Source organism: Macrosteles quadrilineatus, unplaced genomic scaffold, assembly GCF_028750875.1.
Source record: "Macrosteles quadrilineatus isolate MER2022 unplaced genomic scaffold, UCM_ALF_1.0 Scaffold_9__3_contigs__length_116548681, whole genome shotgun sequence".
Lineage (NCBI taxonomy): Eukaryota > Metazoa > Arthropoda > Insecta > Hemiptera > Cicadellidae > Macrosteles > Macrosteles quadrilineatus.
In genome coordinates, this window is record NW_026542602.1 from 73,231,892 (window position 1) to 73,251,916 (window position 20,025).

Consider the following 20,025-nt stretch of genomic DNA (forward strand, 5'->3'; position numbering starts at 1 on the left):
CTCCACGCCGGCTTTTTTACACACAGCTAAAAAAATAGCTCAGTGTGAACGACGTACTCGCTCAAAAGCTGCTTGTAAAAAAGCTCTGGAAAAAGTTGACGCTGCCGCTACTTTACACGCCAACTCGCTAGCTTTTGAGCGAGTAGGCATGTAAAGTCGCCCAGTGTGAACACAGTTGCTTGTGCTTGTGCCCGTGTTATTCAAAGATGTTGGAGGATTCGGTTCAAGCTAGCTACTGAGCGAGTGGAAAAAGCATCGTGTGAACGACTACAAGCGTACTCGCCGACGTCTTACTACACGTCTGCGAGTTGGCGAGTGGACAAGCTCCGTGTGAACAAATACAAGCACACTCGCCAACTCGCCAGCTTCTTACACGCCGGCGAGTAGCTTGTAAACTCGCACCGTGTGAACGAGCCTTAATTGTCAGAAATATAGTCAGGTGAAAGATGTAAAAAAAACTAAGGCTCCAAGTTTGTTGTATTTTCTACCAACATTTTCTCTGTGCTAGAATACAAGGTAACAAACATACCTTATAATCTAGTAACAATATCTCACATTTTGTGATTAAATCTGTTTTAATCAGGTAAAGGCGAGGATACAAGTAACTAAAACTTCAGTTAAACTAAAATTCTAAAGAATCATTGTTTTGTCATCAATTTTAGACCAGAGTAATAAAATATGTTGAGGCATTTTACAAAATGGATCTGTATTATCTGTCAATAACCATACAATTTTCTTTGGTTAAAATATTTATAAATAAGTATCATTGTAAATTCTTGGCCATGGATAGACAGTACATAATCTGGTTAATCTTTACTCCATTCATCAAGGTTCTACAGTATCCTCATGTAACTTTCAGATTTTAAGTTTTAGGTCAAAGAAAATGTTGGGTCAAAGACAGAAGTTCTCAAGCACACAAGAAAGTACACAAACAACACAAAATTACAGTTTACTGAAGAAGATGTACATACCAACAGACGGCAAGTGTAGACAGGCCCAACAGGAAGAAAGAAAGTCACAACTTATCCTCACTCTCTTGAACTTTTAATTATAACTTAAAATAAAACCACAGAAATGTGTGAACAAAAGAAAACAACATTGAATTATAGTAATTAATTAAGAGAAAATCATTATGAAATGGATTGAGCAGATGATTAATAAAAAATTAATACAACCTAAAACCCTGTTCTAGAGAGTGAGGATTTTGCAGAAAATGTTAGTATAAAGTTAGTAAACAAGAAACAAAACAAACAAAATATCCTTGAAATTAAAATTTTTAAACAAAAAACACGACATAAAAATGAATTTTGGTTTACATTGCTCATCTTAAAATGGTTGAGTAAAAAAAAAGTATATGAAATTAATAAAATTATATTTGTCAGACTAGACTAGTATATTTTGCATATTTGGGTGTTAAACTTGTCAATTAACATTAATTAGAATTGTGGAATAAGCTCTGTTAATTAGCATTTTGTGTCCACATTAGTATTAGATTAAAACGACACAAAAGAATGCTTGCATAACTTTGAACAATATCATCAATTTGTTGGTCGGAAACGGTACTCATTCATAATTGAATTCATCAGAATTGGAAGAAAGTTCCTAATAGAGTTTATGTTTAGAAATAAATGTAAAATTTTAATAAAAAAGTGAAAAATAACAAACTAAAAATAACAAACAAAAAAAGGTACTTACCTGACAACAAATGGTGATTGAGGTTTGAAAGGTGATTGAGGTTTAAGTGTTTCCTCATTAAGTCCTAAACTCTTCTCCTGCCACAGAGCTCTCTCAGTGATGGAGGCGAGACTAGGAGCAACAAACTGTGAGGTTAGCTGCGGTACAAACCTTGCTGCGGGCTCCTGCTGCGGCGTCGGACGCAACATACTCTGCTCGTCCAGTAGTTTACGAATCTGACGTTCAAAGTCCACCACTGGATTGTCCGAACCTGGCGTTGAGGCAGATTTCTCCGACACAACCGGCATTTTCAAATCAGTCTGACTTGAACCGTCTTTTTTCATAGAAGACTTCGCACTAGAACTCGTTGTTTCGCCACTTTCCGCTTTTTCTTTCAATGGTTTCTCTTGGTGTTTGTCTAAGCTACCCGTCATTCTTTTGGCTCTGTGTTTACTCGCCCGTTGGTATTCGAAACTACCGCACGATTCTCCTCTATACGAATCTACAGTCTGCACCCCGTGAGAGTCTAGAGTGCTTTCGCCACAAGCGGCCAAAGCGATTAAAGCCGAAGACGGAATTTTATCCGAATTATTAGTCCTTCTAGAACTTGTCGAACTAGAATTACTCCGGTGGATGTTTCTCGGCGAGTCTCTCGTTTTCGAACTCCGTCCACTACCGCGACTTCCGTTGTTGTTGCCGTTTTTCCCAGGTGAGAAACTTCGTGAAGACGGTAAACTAGGAGTGGTGTCGTGTAAGGGCGTTTTGGTAACTTCAGGAGGGTTGTTGTTTGAGGAAAGATAACACTGGGGTGGAATATAGTCTAAGGAAGCGCGAGGAGAGTTTTCAGGTGAGGAACACGGGTTTACTTGGATGTCTGAGGGGAACAGCCATTGCTGTAGATTGTTGTGTGGTTGGTGCGTGGGTGGTGGGGAGGGGGAAGGTGAGGCGTCAGTAGTCCTACTATAACTCTCATCAGAGGAGCTGATGCTGGGGGAGTGGTTGAGAGAACTAATCTCATCAGCAGATGAGTGTACTCTTGTGTTACCAGACCAGTGGAGGCCGGAGCCCTGCAGACTCTCATCACTGTAGTGCCGCTGTAGCCAGGGAGGACCTTGCCTCGGCCGATGAGCTGGTGATGCTCGAGGAGGAGGCTTGGGCAGAGGTTTCATGTATGGAGCTGCAGAGTTCTGTTGTCTCGCCATCTCCTGATGTTTGGAAGTCTCTTGGTTTCTTGAGTTCTCCTGAAGTCTCGAGTTCTCTTGATGCCTAGAGTTCTCCTGTTGCCTTCTTTGACTCATGTTGTTGTTGTGGTTACGAGAAGCGGTTTCGTTTGTGTTGGAGTTGCCTCTTGGCCATGGTGGAATATATCTGGAAAATTTGATCTACATGAAAAAACGTGTTAAAAAGTTAACATTTTTTGCAGGTCTTTAAAAATTTCTTACAGAAATGTGAGCGTCATATCAATATTAAATAAAATCAGATCTTTGAAAGAAAGTTAACTATTATTATTAACACTTTATTATTGGTCGTTTAAAAATAAATAGTCAACAACTTGAAACATTCTGGATGGTTATTGTTTATCAACAGTTTTTTAGGGGATTTAAAATCGAGATTCACATTTAGGTTCACCTGAGCTTTAAATTGAATACCGAGTAATTCAGAATGCCATAAATTAATTTGGTAAATACCTGATATATCTATTTATTTATCTAAAACAGCGATAATTGCATTGTATGCTCAACGGAGATATTTACAAACTTAATAATTACACATACGTCAAGCATTGTCATGTTTGGTGTTGCCTTTGCCTTGCACTGAAGAAAATTATTTAATTTTAACCTGGAACATTGTCATTCTAGGATTTCATTGAATAGACAGTTTGCAGCCAAGATCTCAGCCCTAATTGACTGACCCAAAGATTACCTCGTGGACAACATAATGGTAGAAATGTTTTCATTCTATTCTGCCAACTCAAAACTGGTCTGATTCCAAGTAAAGTTGCCAGTGTGGTAAGAGTGTTTTGAAACAGTCTTGAATTTATTGCTCTTTGCATTATAAATAATTACTGAAACTGTAAGTAGATTAGTTATTCATTGCTTGTTCCTCAAAACCAAATACGATTTGAGAGTCATGTTATTGACTATATGAAAGTCAGATATCTAAGATTATTATTTGTACAGTTAATCAATATGTATTTATTATTAGGAGTTAGTTTTATTATTCATTGCAGTTGTAAAACTAAGAATTAGGATGTAAAGTTTAAATTACTTTACTGTCAAGTAGTGTTTAAGTACTGTCAAACTTGTTTACCATTTATTCATCTTATTAAATTTCACCCATATTTCATCATTAATTAACTTATCTCTTTCATATTTAAAAAAAAAAAAAACAGTATATCAAATACAGTAGTAAATTTTTGGACACAACCTCAGTCAACAAATAGGCTCGTTGTCCATGTCTGCTTATTCTGACAAATGAATTGAGTATACATTATTCTAAGCCATTTTATTTTACTTACCAAGGCATAGAAGTAAAATTTACCATTAGTTTTATTCATTTTAAAATTAATTTCACATTTATGTGTTTTTTTAAATTGAGTCAGATTTGTACATTTCTATTATGTATACTGCTGGAATAAGGATACAGCAGAACCCCTCATATACGACCATGACGGGATCGGGCCATGGTCAAAACTGCCACGATTACGGCTATATCCGCGATCGGCCCATTGACTAACCGATCGCGCTAGGCGTTATTGCCCCAGACAGGAAACAAGTAGACGGCCGGGCACTAGGTTGGATATCCCGATGAGTCGGTTATTCGGAGGTCGGATATGAGGGGTTCTACTGTATAGTTAATTTCATTCATTAATGATTTGACATTAAAAAGAAATATCAATAATTAAGAGAACCTGTTGGTTTGTGACAGGGGTGGGAAGACCTGTGTGATACCCCGCTGCGGAGGCAGAGGTCGTGGCTGCCGAGGCGTGGGCAGCAGTGGCTCAGTCTCAGGGTGGGGGTTGTGGTGGGGGGTATGGCGGGGCCGAGACTTGAGTCTCTCCCCAGACTGTTGCAGCTGTTGGTGTAGGAACGCCAGAGGTGTGGCTACTCCGCCGTACATTGTACCTGTAACATACTTGTGTGAATACCTATACACTACAAGCAGCTTCGCATTATTATACTTTTCCCGTACCTGAAAGTACAGAAAATGCAACTTTCCCTTCCAACGTTAACTATGAGTGTAGAGTTGGCGTCTGGCTAGAATAATGGTGGGGGAACTAAAGAACACAGTGCTAGTTTCAGATTTGATCTGACTACTGACTAGCTCTCTCGCAATGAGAGCTCATTGGATACTTTACTTGTCTCTACATACTCACCTATAGAAGCACCTCCTCGTAGGCTGGTCAGATCCTCTACCCTGATAGTTCCAGGCTGTTTCCTGTCTGTCAGGAAGTACGTGGTCATCTCTCCCTTGCCTTTCACCTTCACTTTGCCTCGACACTGGAACTCGTACGGCATATTCTGCAACACTTGATAAACTTCTTCTGTGACCTGCAAACGAATAAGCAGAATACTGAGTTATTTTTCAACTACCACATAAATTCTTGGCACTACTCCTACAAATGCAATGATCAACTCTTAAGTAATTTTTATTATGATAAATTTTTAGTTCCCTGCCACTTGGGTGGCGATTTAAATGTTTGGATGAAAACAGATTAAAAAATAAAACAATGACATATTTACATAAATCTAACCATGAAATCAAGAATGATGTATGTGTTACTGAGCATTAAAAACCACTGTAATAACCAAGAAATTGCAAAAAATAAATAATGAGCGACAAGAAACATGCATCCACAATCTGGTGTACTCACAAACAACTATAACGGATACCACTGAAAAAGCCAATTTAGTCTGCATAGTGAAGCGTCAAATCGACTCACATAAAGTTTTTACTGTAGCTATTAAGGGATTAAATTTGTTTGAGTTTTGATCTGACAACAATAAATACATTCTTTCAGCCCAACGACATGAGTGTGTTGTGTACCTGGGTGTGGTTAGGCAGTCCAGTAGAGTCCATCCTAGAAGCCACGTTGACAGTGTTGCCCCAGATGTCGTACTGAGGCTTGCGGGCCCCAATGACCCCCGCCACTACGGGGCCGATGTTGATGCCGACTCTCAACATGAAGTTGTTGTAGCTGTTGTCGTTGATGCAGACCAGTTTGTCCCGCATGGCGAACACAAACTCCACCAGTGCTGACAGGTGGATTCCTGCCACAACAACTTGAGACTTAGCAGCTATCAAAAAGATTAAATACTGATTGAGTAAGGATGAGTGTAGAATTGAGTGTGATGCTATGTGTAGCTTTGTAGCTGACTAAGACTAGTTTATATTTAGCTAGGAACATTTATTGAAAAACCAATGATAAAAAACAGCTGGGACAAGGTGAAAACCGTCAAAATGTTTCTGACTGGCCAAAATAAAACTTGCAACCTTTTAACTGGCAGCGGAGCACTAAAATCACTCAGCAATCTAACTGTATAAATTGGATTAATAGTGCTACACATCAATATTAAAATACCTGCAATCCTATCAGGTCATCCTAGTATTAGTGATGACCAATGGTTCTAAGCCTAGAGGTTCATTCTGAAGTAGAACATTAGGCTATCGATAATAATCTTCATCTCTGAGGTTGTGAAAGTTTTTTAAAATACACCACATACACGTATGAGGGCATAAAAACATTTAAGAAAAATTTTAGCGTATTTTTAAGTCATGACTCACCTGCTAGGCCTATTATAAATGTTTTTCTCCTATGAACTTAATAGAAAACTGTTGCCTCTAAGTGACATAATTTAAAGTTGAAAAGACACCTGTTACTATTTTATTGCAAAACTGTATCCAACAATGTGTGTTAATTAATAATTTAATAACTTCAATTACCAGCGGAGACTTGGTCGTCCAGTATGCGATACTCAGGCATCAGTCCCACAGCTGCCATGTATGTGGACCCGACTGTCTTGATCTTGTCTATGGCTCTAAACCTTTCTTCTCCCAGCAACTGAAACAAATATAAATCAATATTTTATTTGTATTGCTCATTCAGTATATGTGTGTCATAAAGAATAACTAAAACAGTATACTTCACCAATGACTAGGGTTTAACTAAAGTGAAATAAACAGAAAATTAGCAAAGGCCAAAACAATACATTATGCAATTATGTTGCCAATGAATTTGTAGAGGTGTTATTTAAGAGAGAAAAGTTTGATGTAAGCACAGGCGTAAGACAGGGGGATGGTTTGTCCCCATTGCTATTTAATTTAGCTTTAGAGGAAGCACTACAAGAAGTAAGACAAACAGAAGCTGGAATTACAATAGGGACCAAAATAAACGTCCTTGCATTTGCAGATGATGTTGTAATTATAGCGGAGAGTAAAGAAGAGTTGAAAATGCTGGTCACAAAACTCCTAAACCATACAAAGAAAGTTGGTTTAAGAATAAATGAAGGGAAAACAAAAATAATGGAGTGTGGGAGAGCAACCCAAATAAACAATGACAACAATATAGAAATAGAAGGGTACAACTTTAAAAAAGTAAACAACTTCACTTATTTGGGAGTAATGCTGACGAATAATAATGAAGAAGATATGGAAATACAACAAAGAATAAATGCAGCACACAGAAGTCTATCAGCATCCCACAAACTATTAAGCTCTCGAATACTATCACACAAAACAAAACTCCGTATATATAAAACCATTATAAGACCAGTTCTGTTATACAACTCAGAAAATTGGGTGTTAAGTAAAAAAACAGAAAAACGTTTGATAGTATTTGAGAACAAAATATTGAGAAAAATATATGGTCCAACCTTTGAAGATGGAGAGTGGAGGATAAAACACAATGCAGAGTTGAGGCAATTATATATGGACCCAGACATAGTGGCCGAGGTGAGAGGTAGGAGAATGAGATGGGCTGGCCATCTACTAAGGAAAGAGGACGACTCCTTAGTCAAGAACGTCCTTTTGAACAATCCGGAGGGCAGAAGACCACCAGGAAGGCCCAAGTTGAGATGGCGAGACCAGGTTAGAAAAGACCTAAGAAGACTGGGAAGAAGGGAAGATGAGGCAATGGATAGAAAAATCTGGAGGCAGTGTGTTGGCGAGGCAAAGTACCACCTTGGGTACCAAGAGCCACGGCAGTAAGTAAGTAAGTAAGTAAGTTATTTAAGAGAGAATATAGAGTTTGAAACATAAAAATTCTCATAAAAACTATTTAAAATATAGATTTTGTTAAACCTCAACAAAAACGACTAACCCTACAATTTCTAAGTAGCAAGATAACAACCATCTACTTAACTAATGCCGAAGATTGTTTGACGATTCTAGGTTTTAAAATTTTTTTGTCATATCACTCAATCATTGGGCTATATGAATAAATTAAAACCAGTGATACGACTCTTGTATTGTAAAAATCGGCGATGATATTGTTGAGCTAAAATGAGCTAAAAAAAAACACGACAACACTTAAAACTTTTTAGCTTGACGATGTTTGACGAGTTTTGTTAGGAGGATCAAGATAACTGCTACAAATATGAATAACTAAAGTCTTCATACCTCGTCAAAGTCAGCGATGATCTCGTTGAGCAGCCGCAGACACTCGACGCCCTGGTTGTTGCCGTCCAGCTCCATGTAGAACTCGTGGTAGTTGGTGATGGAGGCGAACATGACTCCCACTCTGTTGTACGACTGGTGGTACAGCTCCTGTGACAGAGTGTTCTGGTGGCCAACACCACATCCAGAGTATGCGTTACTACTGCTACTGCCACAGCCACTGCACACTACTCTACTAGCCACTAGCCACTATTCACACTGAGTACACTATTTTTATAGCTATTTGAGCTATATTTTTACCTTTAGCAGTATTTTGGGACTTTTTTTACAAAAAGATTGTCAAAATATTTTGAAAATTAAGTTTTGTAGTTGATAGTAGCTTGAGAAGCCCAAGCACTGCATCTTTTATTTTTTTTATGCCACAACTTACAGTTGTGCAAGACACATCATTGAAGTACAGCTTCAGGGCTTTAGTTGTTGCCTGCCGTGTTTGACACAATCTACGTTCATGGCGGCACTTAAAATTTTGTACTTGGAGTGCATGACTTATGTTGGTTGTTCTTGAATTAAATGGAGTGCCAATATTTTTGAAAATGTCAATTATTTTTGGAAACCTCTGCAATAAAATATCTTTATCTCTCCTTCGAATTTTCTACAAACTGTTGACAATGTTGTCATGTAACAACTAAAATTATAGCTTGGTTAACCGTGTTGAATAGGTGTTGCTCTTCAGTTTTGATCCCAATTTCATCAAAATTGAAGAATTTTTGTCAGCGCCTGTAGTATTTTTTGCTTCTATTCTAGGTTTCATGTAAACTACAGCAATATCTACTTCACAAAAGGGAAATACTCTAAATCTCAATGGCTTAGCCACACACTACAGCAAGAGCAATGATCAGCATCAAACACATACTAAATCAAGCCACAAATAGAAAAATAGCCTCACAACATTTTTTTTCACCAAGAGATATTCTTGTTAAAAAATACTCAGTTTTCTAATCATAATGTATTTTTATGAAAGAAAATTTATTTGAAATACATAATCTCTATCAAGAATCTTATATTATTTTTAACCACAAATATGGTATAAATTAAAAAGTTGCTGAGATTTTAGTTTGATAGTTAAGTCGCAAGGTATATTTTGAACAAATAGCCACACTAGTACAGAATCTAAGCCAACTATTTAAGCTAGCAATTGGCTTAAAAACACAATATCTTACCTTACGTTCCAGCCAAATTAAGTGATGAAAAGTAAACTATGAATTAAAACTATTACTTTGACTCACAAAATACTTTTACCACAAATAATTTTCTCTAACTCGTTGTAGTAATATGAAGATAAGGTCAACATATTTATGAAAGAGCAATGATCAATAAAATTAGTTGTCATCTTTTGTGTAAAATCATAAAAGAGAAAAATGTACATCCAAACAATGTACAGCTGCTAATATTTAACTGGGTAATCTTTAGAGATTTCAAATGATTAATGAAAATTACGGTTTAAACCTCACAATAAGAAATTCCGCTAAATAGCCTTTTCAAAACTGAAAAATGTAACCTCAAGTATAAGAATCTTTCTCCTGTTTAGAAAACAAAGTGTTAATTTGAAAAAAAGGTTGAAAGATGTTTTCATTTTGACTGGAGAATAGAAGCAATGGGGCATAATAGATCTGCCGCTGACAAACAGATAGGTTTGATTTGGATCCCAAAGGTAACCGTACTTAAAACTCAGTAGGTCCTACTGTTTTTCCTATCTGTACTTTTAATAGTGTACAACAATTTTGTATCTATAAGGCCCTGGACTCTATTTTTCAGGTAAGCTAGCCTATCCTTAAACAAATCTTAACAAGCCAATTGTTTTTTTTTTATTCAAACAAATATTTAAATAATTTTTCATTCTTTACTCAAGTAGTTGGGGCATGAATTATTTCTGCTACTACCTACAGATTGGTTTATTTTCCCCCAACTGATGACTCAGACAGCCCGAAACTCTGAACTCTTTGAGTTAGAGTCTGATGGGGGTTTTGTTATCTTGTAGGTGACTTACCATGTTGCTTCTGAACTGGTTGTCCAGAAAGTGAGTGGCCACATGTGCTGGTAGTAGGTTAAACAATATCCTCTTGTTGCTATGCTGTAAAGCATCCATCTCTCTCTTCTCCTCAGACGCCTGCAACAAGCCAAACATTAAACATACAACTCTAAAGTAAAACTTTTGTAACTGGCAATTCTAATTAAGATATCGGTAAATAATTTTTGTAGCGGAAAAAGCGTTTTGTCATAAATAAACCTAGTTTTGAAATATTTTTCAGGACCTGGGAATTTGATCATAAACAATTTTTAATGAAATTGAATGGTACATATATTTTATTCAAGATGAAAATATAGCTTTGTGATTACTTGTTTGCCTGGTTATCAAAAAGGTTGTCAGATCAATCCTGTGAAAAGTCAGTAGCTTTAGATCTTAAAAGAAACCTGGCCTAATTGTCCAAGATTATTGGGCTGAAATAAATAGTCCTAGCTTAATAAAAAACCGTTGGCCTCTAACTCCATTGATATGTCGGTTGAAATATGCCCAATTGCATCCCAATATTTATCGGTAATAATTTATCAATGAAAACAGTATCATATTCCCAAATAAACGGTATCAGCATTCTGACACATACTTCCTCCCATAAGTTTGTCAACAACCTTTATCATGTGTAAGCGGTGAGAGTAAATATACGGAAATGGGATTTGTACAATTTTAATCCTTAACTTTAACCTGTAGTTTTCAAATGCCAAATTATATATATTGACTGGGACGGTGGCGTCCTCCTGTAATCCAGCTACTAGAAGGTCACGAATTGTGGATATTTATAAGCATGCACTGTGGATGCGATGCTCCCTGGTGTGGATTAACGTCCGGACTAGTGTGTACTACAACTATCCTCAGTACTATCCTGATAATTAGACCAATTCGTCTTACAATGAAAAAATGTGGTTCGGATTCCACTATAAACTGTAGGTCCTTAGTTGCCATTGGCTGTATGGGATATTAATTAACAGCTGTGTCTAAGGAACATGTCGGCCTTAGTCACTAACAATACTACAAGATCGCGCCACTCATCTTGTAACGGTTGTAAATTTTGACCAGCTCTAAGTTGATATTTACAACCGTTAGCAAGCAAAAGGTGTTAGCGGCGCGGACAACAGGCTGGTTTGGGGACAAGGGTCAACCCCGATAACAGCGAGTAGCTTACGTCGCCGGCCGCTGGAGGCCGCTGAACACGGAAGTAGTCCGTGATATCACCGCTGGAGCTCGCTACTCCTGCGGCTGACAAAACCAGAGCCGCGGGCCGTCTGAAGACAGTGAAAATCAGTAATTGAGACGATCAAAGTCAGATAGTGAAGAAGCTCAACTGAAGTCCCAGTTGGTATCTCTGGTGTTGGCCGTCTTTACTCTCAAGTCGAGTAGTGCTGTAAGTGTAATCATAGATAAAACGTTGCTTAGTCTATGGTGTAATTTAGACTATTTGTGAAGTAAAGCCCTTGCAGTTATATTTCAGATATTTTGGTTTATTAATTATTTTACCTTAGAAAGACCGGCGAGTTAGCCTGGCCAGTAGGGAATATTATTTTAGTTTATTTTATTATCTTAGAAAGACCGGCGAGTTAGCCTGGCAAGTAGGGAATATTATTTCAGTTTATTTTATTACCTTAGAAAGACCGGCGAGTTAGCCTGGCAAGTAGGGAATATTATTTTAGTTTATTTTATTACCTTAGAAAGACCGGCGAGTTAGCCTGGCAAGTAGGATTTTATTTTATTTTATTAAATTGTTGTAAGGTAGAAAGACCGGCGTGTTAGCCTGGCCAGTAGGGAATTAGTTTAGTTTATTTTATTATTTTTACCTTAGAAAGACCGGCGAGTTAGCCTGGCAAGTAGGATTTTATTTTATTTCATTTAAACTGTTGTAGGTTAGAAAGACCGGCGAGTCAGCCTGGCCAATAGGGAATTAGTTTAGTTAATTAATCATTTTACTTTAGAAAGACCGGCGAGTTAGCCTGGCAAAGTAGGATTTTATTTTATTTTATTAAATTGTTGTAGGGTAGAAAGACCGGCGTGTTAGCCTGGCCATTAGGGAATTATTTTAGTTTATTAATTAATTTGACTTTAGAAAGACCGGCGAGTTAGCCTGGCAAGTAGGGAATTATTTGATTCATTTGATTTGTTGTATGTTAGAAAGACCGGCGAGTTAGCCTGGCCAGTAGGGAATTAGTTTAGTTTATTTAATCAATTTTACTTTAGAAAGACCGGCGAGTTAGCCTGGCAGTTAGGGTGACATATTAGCATACTGCATCGGTTAATTTGATTAAGACCGGCGAATTAGCCTGGCAAGAGACACGCGGGAACACCCAGCGTTGGCAATTGTTTTAAAAGTGATCATTAAAGCGATGATGAGTGTGATGACACCGTTGACCCCCTGTGGTGAGGTGTCACTCTGAGCTTTAATAGACAATAAAGACGTTAGATTCAAAATTGAGTAGCGGAAGGACCTTGGAGGTTCCCAGCTCGACTCGAGCGATTCCGAGCATTTTATTTGTAAGGCGATACGGTAGAGGAGCGTAGTACGGGAGAGGCCTCAGATAGGAAGGCCGTGACCCCGGCGCGCCGTAGCACCTTACAATTTGGCGCCCGAACAAAAGGACATTGAAGTGCGCTTGTCATTGAAATTAGATTAAATTTTTTAGCATGGACTTTCTGGAAGACAACATTTTGTTTGGAAGATTCTTCCGACCATTTTCCCTTTGCTTAAGGACATTTGGTATTTTACCACGCTCCGATAAGAGTGGTACGAGCGGAACTGAGAACCAAGAAACTACAGACATTTCTGGAAAATCCGAAAATGATTCGAGTAAGGGCTTAAACACCGACACCAGTCATCTACTAGATCTGACCACTGAAGCAGGGGGCGGAGGTACTTTGGAACCACAGAACACTGCGTCAAAGGCTCTGTCACTACAGGTACCTACGAATACAGGACATATAATTTCCCCGACAGAAGATGACCCGACTGTGGGATGGATTTATCGGCTAAATAAATCATTATTACAATCAGAAATGGCGAAAAAGGGATTGAATACTAGGGGAACGACTGATGAATTACGAAGACGATTCGTTAGTTTCTGGAGGAACAACGCTACCAAGTCAGACGACTACGTACAACAAGACCAAAGAGGCCGTAATGAGACGAATGATAAACAGATCGTTCACACGGACGCGGAAGGAGCTGATGGAGTTGACTATCGGTTGGAGTACCGAGGCAATAGTTTGGAAGAAATAGAGACACTGAATTTAACAGAAATCCTGGGACTGCCATCAGGGGCAGGATTATATACTATCAGGAAAGCATTGCATAACCTAGTACGTGGAAAACAGGGAATAAATGCAACGATAACAGCCGAAAACACAGATCTTCACCACTCGAGAGACACGTCAGACTTTCGGCTGGGTAGGGTACACTCGTCACTAAAAGATACAAATACTAGACCAAAATGTATGGCTGTACTCCACGAAAATACAGCACAATCAGAAAGAGTTGGTAATAGGACAGAAATCATGGATGCCTCTGGAACAGGCGTCGGAAGTGACGATGTGTCAGATACGGCGAGAGTTTGCAATACTGTTAGAAAGTGGAATATACATTTTGACGGTGGAAAAGATCCCGTGTCTTTTATAGAGAAATTGGAAGAGAAAATGGAAGCATACGGGGTAAGAGGATGCGATGTCATCAGAGCTATGCCTGAGATTTTTCATGGGAATGCTCTCTTGTGGCACAGAAATAACAAGGAGTATTGGAACACTTATGAGGAATTTAGGAAAGATTTTGAATTGCAGTTTTGGCCCCCAGGATACAAGAGGAAGCTTGACGACGAGTTAAGGAGACGAACTCAAGGCGACCGTGAGACGTTTCGGGACTTTGTCATCGCCCTTATGACCTTGATGAGAAGAAGAGGAGGCTTCCACCCGATCGAAAAACTTGATCTGCTGTACAACAACATGAGACCAGATTACAAGTTGACCATCAGGAGGGAGGATTTTTCAACATTAGGTGAACTTACCCAACACGCTGAACATTATGAGACCTATTTGAGAGAAAAGCGAGATTATCGACCACCTCCAAACCCGGCTCAAGCATTAATCAGCGAAACTGCATATAACCCTAGAAGAGGACCAGCAGTTTACCAAGAAACAGCCTCAATAAACGTAGATGGTCAACATGAATATGGAAGGAAAAGTGAGAATCTCAGTTATGTGGATCCATCGAGGGGTAAACAGTTTCGCCCGTTGATGTATAGGAGAAATTATCAAGAGGGCAGAGAGAGAACTTGGATTCCCCAAACAGTTGTAAATAACGGAAGAACAGATAGGGAGTTCAGCAATACACAGATATGCTGGAACTGCTCTGAAAGAGGACATATATTCAAGGATTGCCAAAAGAAAAAACAACTTAGGTGCTACTATTGTAAAAAGGAAAACCAGTGGACGTCAACCTGCGAGTGTAGGTCGGGAAACGGATCGGGTGCTCCACAAATAGGAGGTCGAACGAGCACCCCCAAAACCGAAGTCGCACGACCTCCACCGAGTGGAATACATGGTTGAATACGATCAAAGCGACCAGGGGTCTGTACGTAAAGAATGTACTCTGTAACGATGATAGACCATATATACAAATTAATGTAAAAGAAAAACCGGTGAACGCATTGATAGACACAGGGGCTATGGTATCTGTAATTGGCAAGGAATTGGCTGAACATTTGGAGAAGATAGGGGTGCAAGGTCGTCCCACTGCGATCAAAATGCTCTTAGCAGATGGATCTGAGTCAAAAATTTTGAGCTTATACGAGTTTAAAGGGACGGTAAATGACAGGGAGGTAAAATTCCACGCTGCTTATGTCGCAACGTTATCACAGGATCTCATAATCGGGATGGATGTAATTAAAGAAAACAGATGGTTGCTGACAGATCATGAAGTGTGGGGATCAAAGAGTGCGAAGCAGGGAGACACAGACGTACAGAGTCCGGAGACATGTGCATTGTCCGCCTTGACGGACGAAGAACAGGCTAGGCTGGATGAGTTTTTAGGGAAAGAGTTGCCCCGTTTTGGAAACAAATTGGGACGAACCAATCGTATATCCCACTCTATTAAACTGAAGGCAGGTACGACGCCAATAAAGCAAAGGTACTATCCGCGAAATCCAATGATGCAAGACATATTAAATAATGAGATTGAGAATATGCTAAGGGATGGGGTTATAGAACCTTCAAAAAGCGGATGGAGCTCACCCATCGTCATGATAAAGAAGCCTTCGGGAAAGTTTCGCGTAGCGGTGGACTTGAGGAAGTTGAATACTCATTCTGAACGAGATGCTTACCCACTTCCACAGATTAACGCTATACTGGACAAGCTACGGGGGGCAAGATACATTTCAACACTTGACCTAAAACAAGGATACTGGCAGGTGCCACTAACAGAGGATAGCAGGCCTCTCACAGCGTTTACGGTGCCGGGAAAAGGATTATACCAGTTTACGGTGATGCCGTTCGGACTGCATTCGGCTGGGGCAACCTTCCAGAGATTATTAGATGAGGTCGTAGGACCTGAGTTGGATCCTAAAGTGTTCGCCTATCTGGACGACTTAATCCTAGTTTCTACAACGTTTGATGAACATTTAGAACTGTTAGGTGATGTGTTTGAGCGCCTTCGAGGAGCTGGCCTTCAGATTAACTTAGAGAAGTGTCAGTTTTGCAAAAAGGAACTGAAGTATTTGGGACACGTGATCAACGAGTATGGTATTCAGACGGACCCAGAGAAGGTGCGTGCCATCGTAGATTTCCCCAAACCAACGACCATTAAAACCCTGAGGAGCTTTTTAGGCATGGCGGGCTGGTATCGTAGATTCATCGGGGATTTCGCAAGAACCTCAGCCGCTTTGACTAAATTACTTAAGAAGGATCAACGGTGGGAGTGGAAAGTACCTCAAGAAGAGGCATTCAGAAGCCTCAAAGAGAAGCTCACTACAGCGCCAATCCTGGCCTGTCCAGATTTTTCAAAAACTTTCACTGTCCAGGTGGATGCATCAGGAGAAGGCCTGGGAGCATCACTGACTCAAACTGTAAATGGGAGGGAAGTAGTCATATCGTTTGCAAGTCGTCTTCTAAGCATCAATGAAAAGAAATTTACAGTTACTGAGCTGGAATGTCTGGCCCTAGTATGGGCTGTAAAAAGGTTCAGGCCGTATCTAGAAGGGTATAATTTTGTGGCGGTTACGGATCATCAGGCCTTGAAATGGTTAATGAACCTCCAGCAGCCGTCAGGCCGACTAGCCCGGTGGATTTTAGAGCTGCAACAGTACAGTTTTGAGATAAAATACCGCCGAGGCACACAAAACAAGGTAGCGGACGCGCTGTCCCGAAACCCGGTAGTGGGCTGTTCGACAATGACGACCAACAATGATAGGAATAGTTTGACGACACCAGATGAAGAAGCCGGTGCGAAAGGGAAATGGTACGTCACTATGTGTCAAAACTTACTTAATAGTCCAAACAGATACCCGCACTTTACCATGAGAGGAGACAAACTGTACAAGAGGATAGTGGGAAGAAGAGGATTACACCTAACGGACCCCTGTATGGAGTGGAAACTCTGCGTTCCACAAGACCTAAAAATGAAGGTGCTTCAGGAGAACCACGATAATGCAACTTCAGGTCACTTAGGCTATAAGAAGACGGTAAAAAGGATTACCGCCAGGTATTATTGGCCCGGACTATACCGGGATATCAAGAAATATGTTTCGAGTTGCGAAATATGTCAACGATACAAGGTTGAGCAAAAACAACCATACGGAAAAATGCATTTTCGCAAACCTTTTGGACCATGGAGAGTCGTTACGTCTGACCTGATGGGACCTTTTCCCAGGTCAAAGAAGGGTAACAAGTACCTGTTGGTATTCCAAGATTATTATAGTAAATGGACTGAATTAATCCCCCTAAGGAGCGCGACCGCTCAACATGTGTCGGCTCAATTCCGTGATGTCATACTATTGCGCTATGGTAGCCCGGATACACTGATTGTTGATAACGGCTCTCAATACGTGGCTAGTATGTTTGCAAAGCTAGCAAAGGATTGGGATGTCCAGCTGCAATACACAGCCATCTATAGTCCACAAGGGAACCCCACGGAGAGACAAAACAGGGTGATCAAGACAATGATTGCACAATATGTTGGTGAGAACCACAACACTTGGGACATGCACCTCAAGGAATTTATGTTAGCTGTTAATACAGCCGTACACGAATCGACACAGTTCAGCCCCGCAATGTTGAATTACGGCCGAGAGTTACGTTTGCCGAATGCATTGCATAAGGAGCCGTTTGAATTGGGTGATAGTGGCGAAGCAGGTACAGTAGAAACTCAACACAACGAACGTATGACGAGGTTCAGACTTCTATATCATAAATGTCAAGACAACCTAAGAAAAGCCTTCAATCGCCAAGCAAAGTATTATAACCTACGTCGAAGAGAGAACCCTTTCACTGTAGGGCAAAGAGTTTTGGTAAGGAGCCATCCGCTATCCTCTGCCGTTGACATGTTCTCCAGCAAATTAGCACCCAAATTCGATGGACCTTACGAAATTATCCAAAAGAGAGGGTATAATCTGTTTCGCGTGAGAAATTTAGACAAGCCAAAAGACCGGATGATAACGGTACACGTGAAAGATCTTAAATCATTTCATTAGACTAAATCTGAAATATAGCTGCAACAGTAGACCCTAAATTAGTCAAAGTAGTTAGATAATTTAAGAATATGCTTGGTGGCGGGAATATATTGCATGTGCTTGAGCTTGTGCCAGTAGATTGTTTGTTTTGTCCAGGGTTCCGTGTTTGCTGGGTGGAAACGGTGACTTAGAACATGCATGCCTTGAGACCACTAATTCAAACTTCCACAAAGGACTCCTCTTGTTTCTACGGAACCAACTTATTGAATGATAATTGCGTAAATTCATATCTGAGACTGATAGAAAGGAGAAGCCACTACTATGATTCGTATCCCATGGTATATGCTTTTGACTCTTACTTCTTTCCTGCCTGGAAACGGGGGAACTATGAAAAAGTAAGGAAGTGGACCAAGGGAACGAATATCTTCTCTAGAGATCTGTTGATATTTCCTATACATGCACCCGACATCGGAGAGTCCGGCCACTGGTCGGTGATCATAGTTTGGACCAAAACACATCATATTACGACGTACGATTCTCTAGGCCTAAACTATCCGTGGCATGCTACAGTTGTGATGGCATTTTTACAGGAGGAGGCCAAGGCAAAGAAGGTAGAACTTGATCCGGTGGAGTGGCTAATCTGTGGGACACCCGCGGATACCCCTCGACAAACAAACAAGTGGGACTGTGGTATATTCGTCTGTGCTTTCGCTGAAATCATCGCACGTAAGGAAAAGCTCACATCAGTCCAGATATGTCCTAAGGAGTTGCGCAAACAGATGTGTGCGGCAATCAGGAGAGGGAAAATTGAAAGTGAAGATTTCCGGCTACTGGAACCACCCATCACCGATCGAATCCGATTCACCCCGATGACGACACCATTGGTGAAGATACGCACATTCATCCACAATGGGTCCAAGCTCGAGGTGGTGATTCCCAGTGACCCAGTATTAGAGGACATCAATAAGGAGCTGAACCGCATGTCAAGATCCAAGCGTATGATCCCGGAATTCAGTAAACCCCGTAAAACATCCAGGGAAGATCTTCCCAACACCCTTCCTTACACCGAGAGACCACCTACGGATCCACCAAAGGAGGATCACCCCAAAGATTCCGATGATTGTTTGTTGCTGACGACTTCCGACGTCGAGATGGATGATGAAACCAACGAGGAGGTTGAAAGTGCGAGGGAACCTCCTACAACAGCCATGAATGCACCGGCCGTAGAGGGAAAGCAGAAGATAGTTATCAATCCACATACCTCGCTCCAGAAGGGGAACAGATACCGACCCAAAAGAGTGAAAGTGTGGATGCCTGATGGATCCTTCCAACGGATGAATGTGAACCGAGCCAAGGCATATCTTTCACGGGGTCAGCGATATTGACATGTTTTGCTTGTATACTGGGGTTTATTTTGTTTGAAGTAAAAGTTTTTTTTTCTTTTCTTGATTTTCTTTTTTGTTCCCACAAAGTCAGGAGGGGATGTAACGGTTGTAAATTTTGACCAGCTCTAAGTTGATATTTACAACCGCAAGCAAAAGGTGTTAGCGGCGCGGACAACAGGCTGGTTTGGGGACAAGGGTCAACCCCGATAACAGCGAGTAGCTTACGTCGCCGGCCGCTGGAGGCCGCTGAACACGGAAGTAGTCCGTGATATCACCGCTGGAGCTCGCTACTCCTGCGGCTGACAAAACCAGAGCCGCGGGCCGTCTGAAGACAGTGAAAATCAGTAATTGAGACGATCAAAGTCAGATAGTGAAGAAGCTCAACTGAAGTCCCAGTTGGTATCTCTGGTGTTGGCCGTCTTTACTCTCAAGTCGAGTAGTGCTGTAAGTGTAATCATAGATAAAACGTTGCTTAGTCTATGGTGTAATTTAGACTATTTGTGAAGTAAAGCCCTTGCAGTTATATTTCAGATATTTTGGTTTATTAATTATTTTACCTTAGAAAGACCGGCGAGTTAGCCTGGCCAGTAGGGAA

At 40.3% G+C, this 20,025-nt stretch overlaps 2 protein-coding genes across 7 annotated transcripts in view; one reads left to right on the forward strand and one right to left on the reverse strand.

Annotated features, from left to right (window-relative positions):
• LOC129004284 (Ca(2+)/calmodulin-responsive adenylate cyclase-like) overlaps positions 1–20,025 on the reverse strand; it is a 63,011-nt gene that overhangs the window by 10,052 nt on the left and 32,934 nt on the right. For 4 of the 6 annotated variants that reach the window (XM_054432811.1, XM_054432810.1, XM_054432807.1 and 1 more), the window contains 7 exons: positions 10,337–10,456; positions 8,293–8,454; positions 6,619–6,736; positions 5,722–5,945; positions 5,051–5,225; positions 4,586–4,799; positions 1,696–3,042 (listed from right to left, as the gene is read on the reverse strand). In XM_054432811.1, the coding sequence (XP_054288786.1) occupies positions 1,696–3,042; positions 4,586–4,799; positions 5,051–5,225; positions 5,722–5,945; positions 6,619–6,736; positions 8,293–8,454; positions 10,337–10,456 (2,360 nt within the window). The remainder of the gene's footprint in view (positions 1–1,695; positions 3,043–4,585; positions 4,800–5,050; positions 5,226–5,721; positions 5,946–6,618; positions 6,737–8,292; positions 8,455–10,336; positions 10,457–20,025) is intronic. The other 2 variants (XM_054432808.1, XM_054432812.1) reach the window with 2 other exon arrangements.
• On the forward strand, positions 18,079–19,434 carry LOC129004285 (uncharacterized). The gene has a single exon (XM_054432814.1). The coding sequence runs from the start codon at positions 18,240–18,242 to the stop codon at positions 19,428–19,430; it is 1,191 nt and encodes a 396-aa protein (XP_054288789.1). The 5' UTR covers positions 18,079–18,239; the 3' UTR covers positions 19,431–19,434.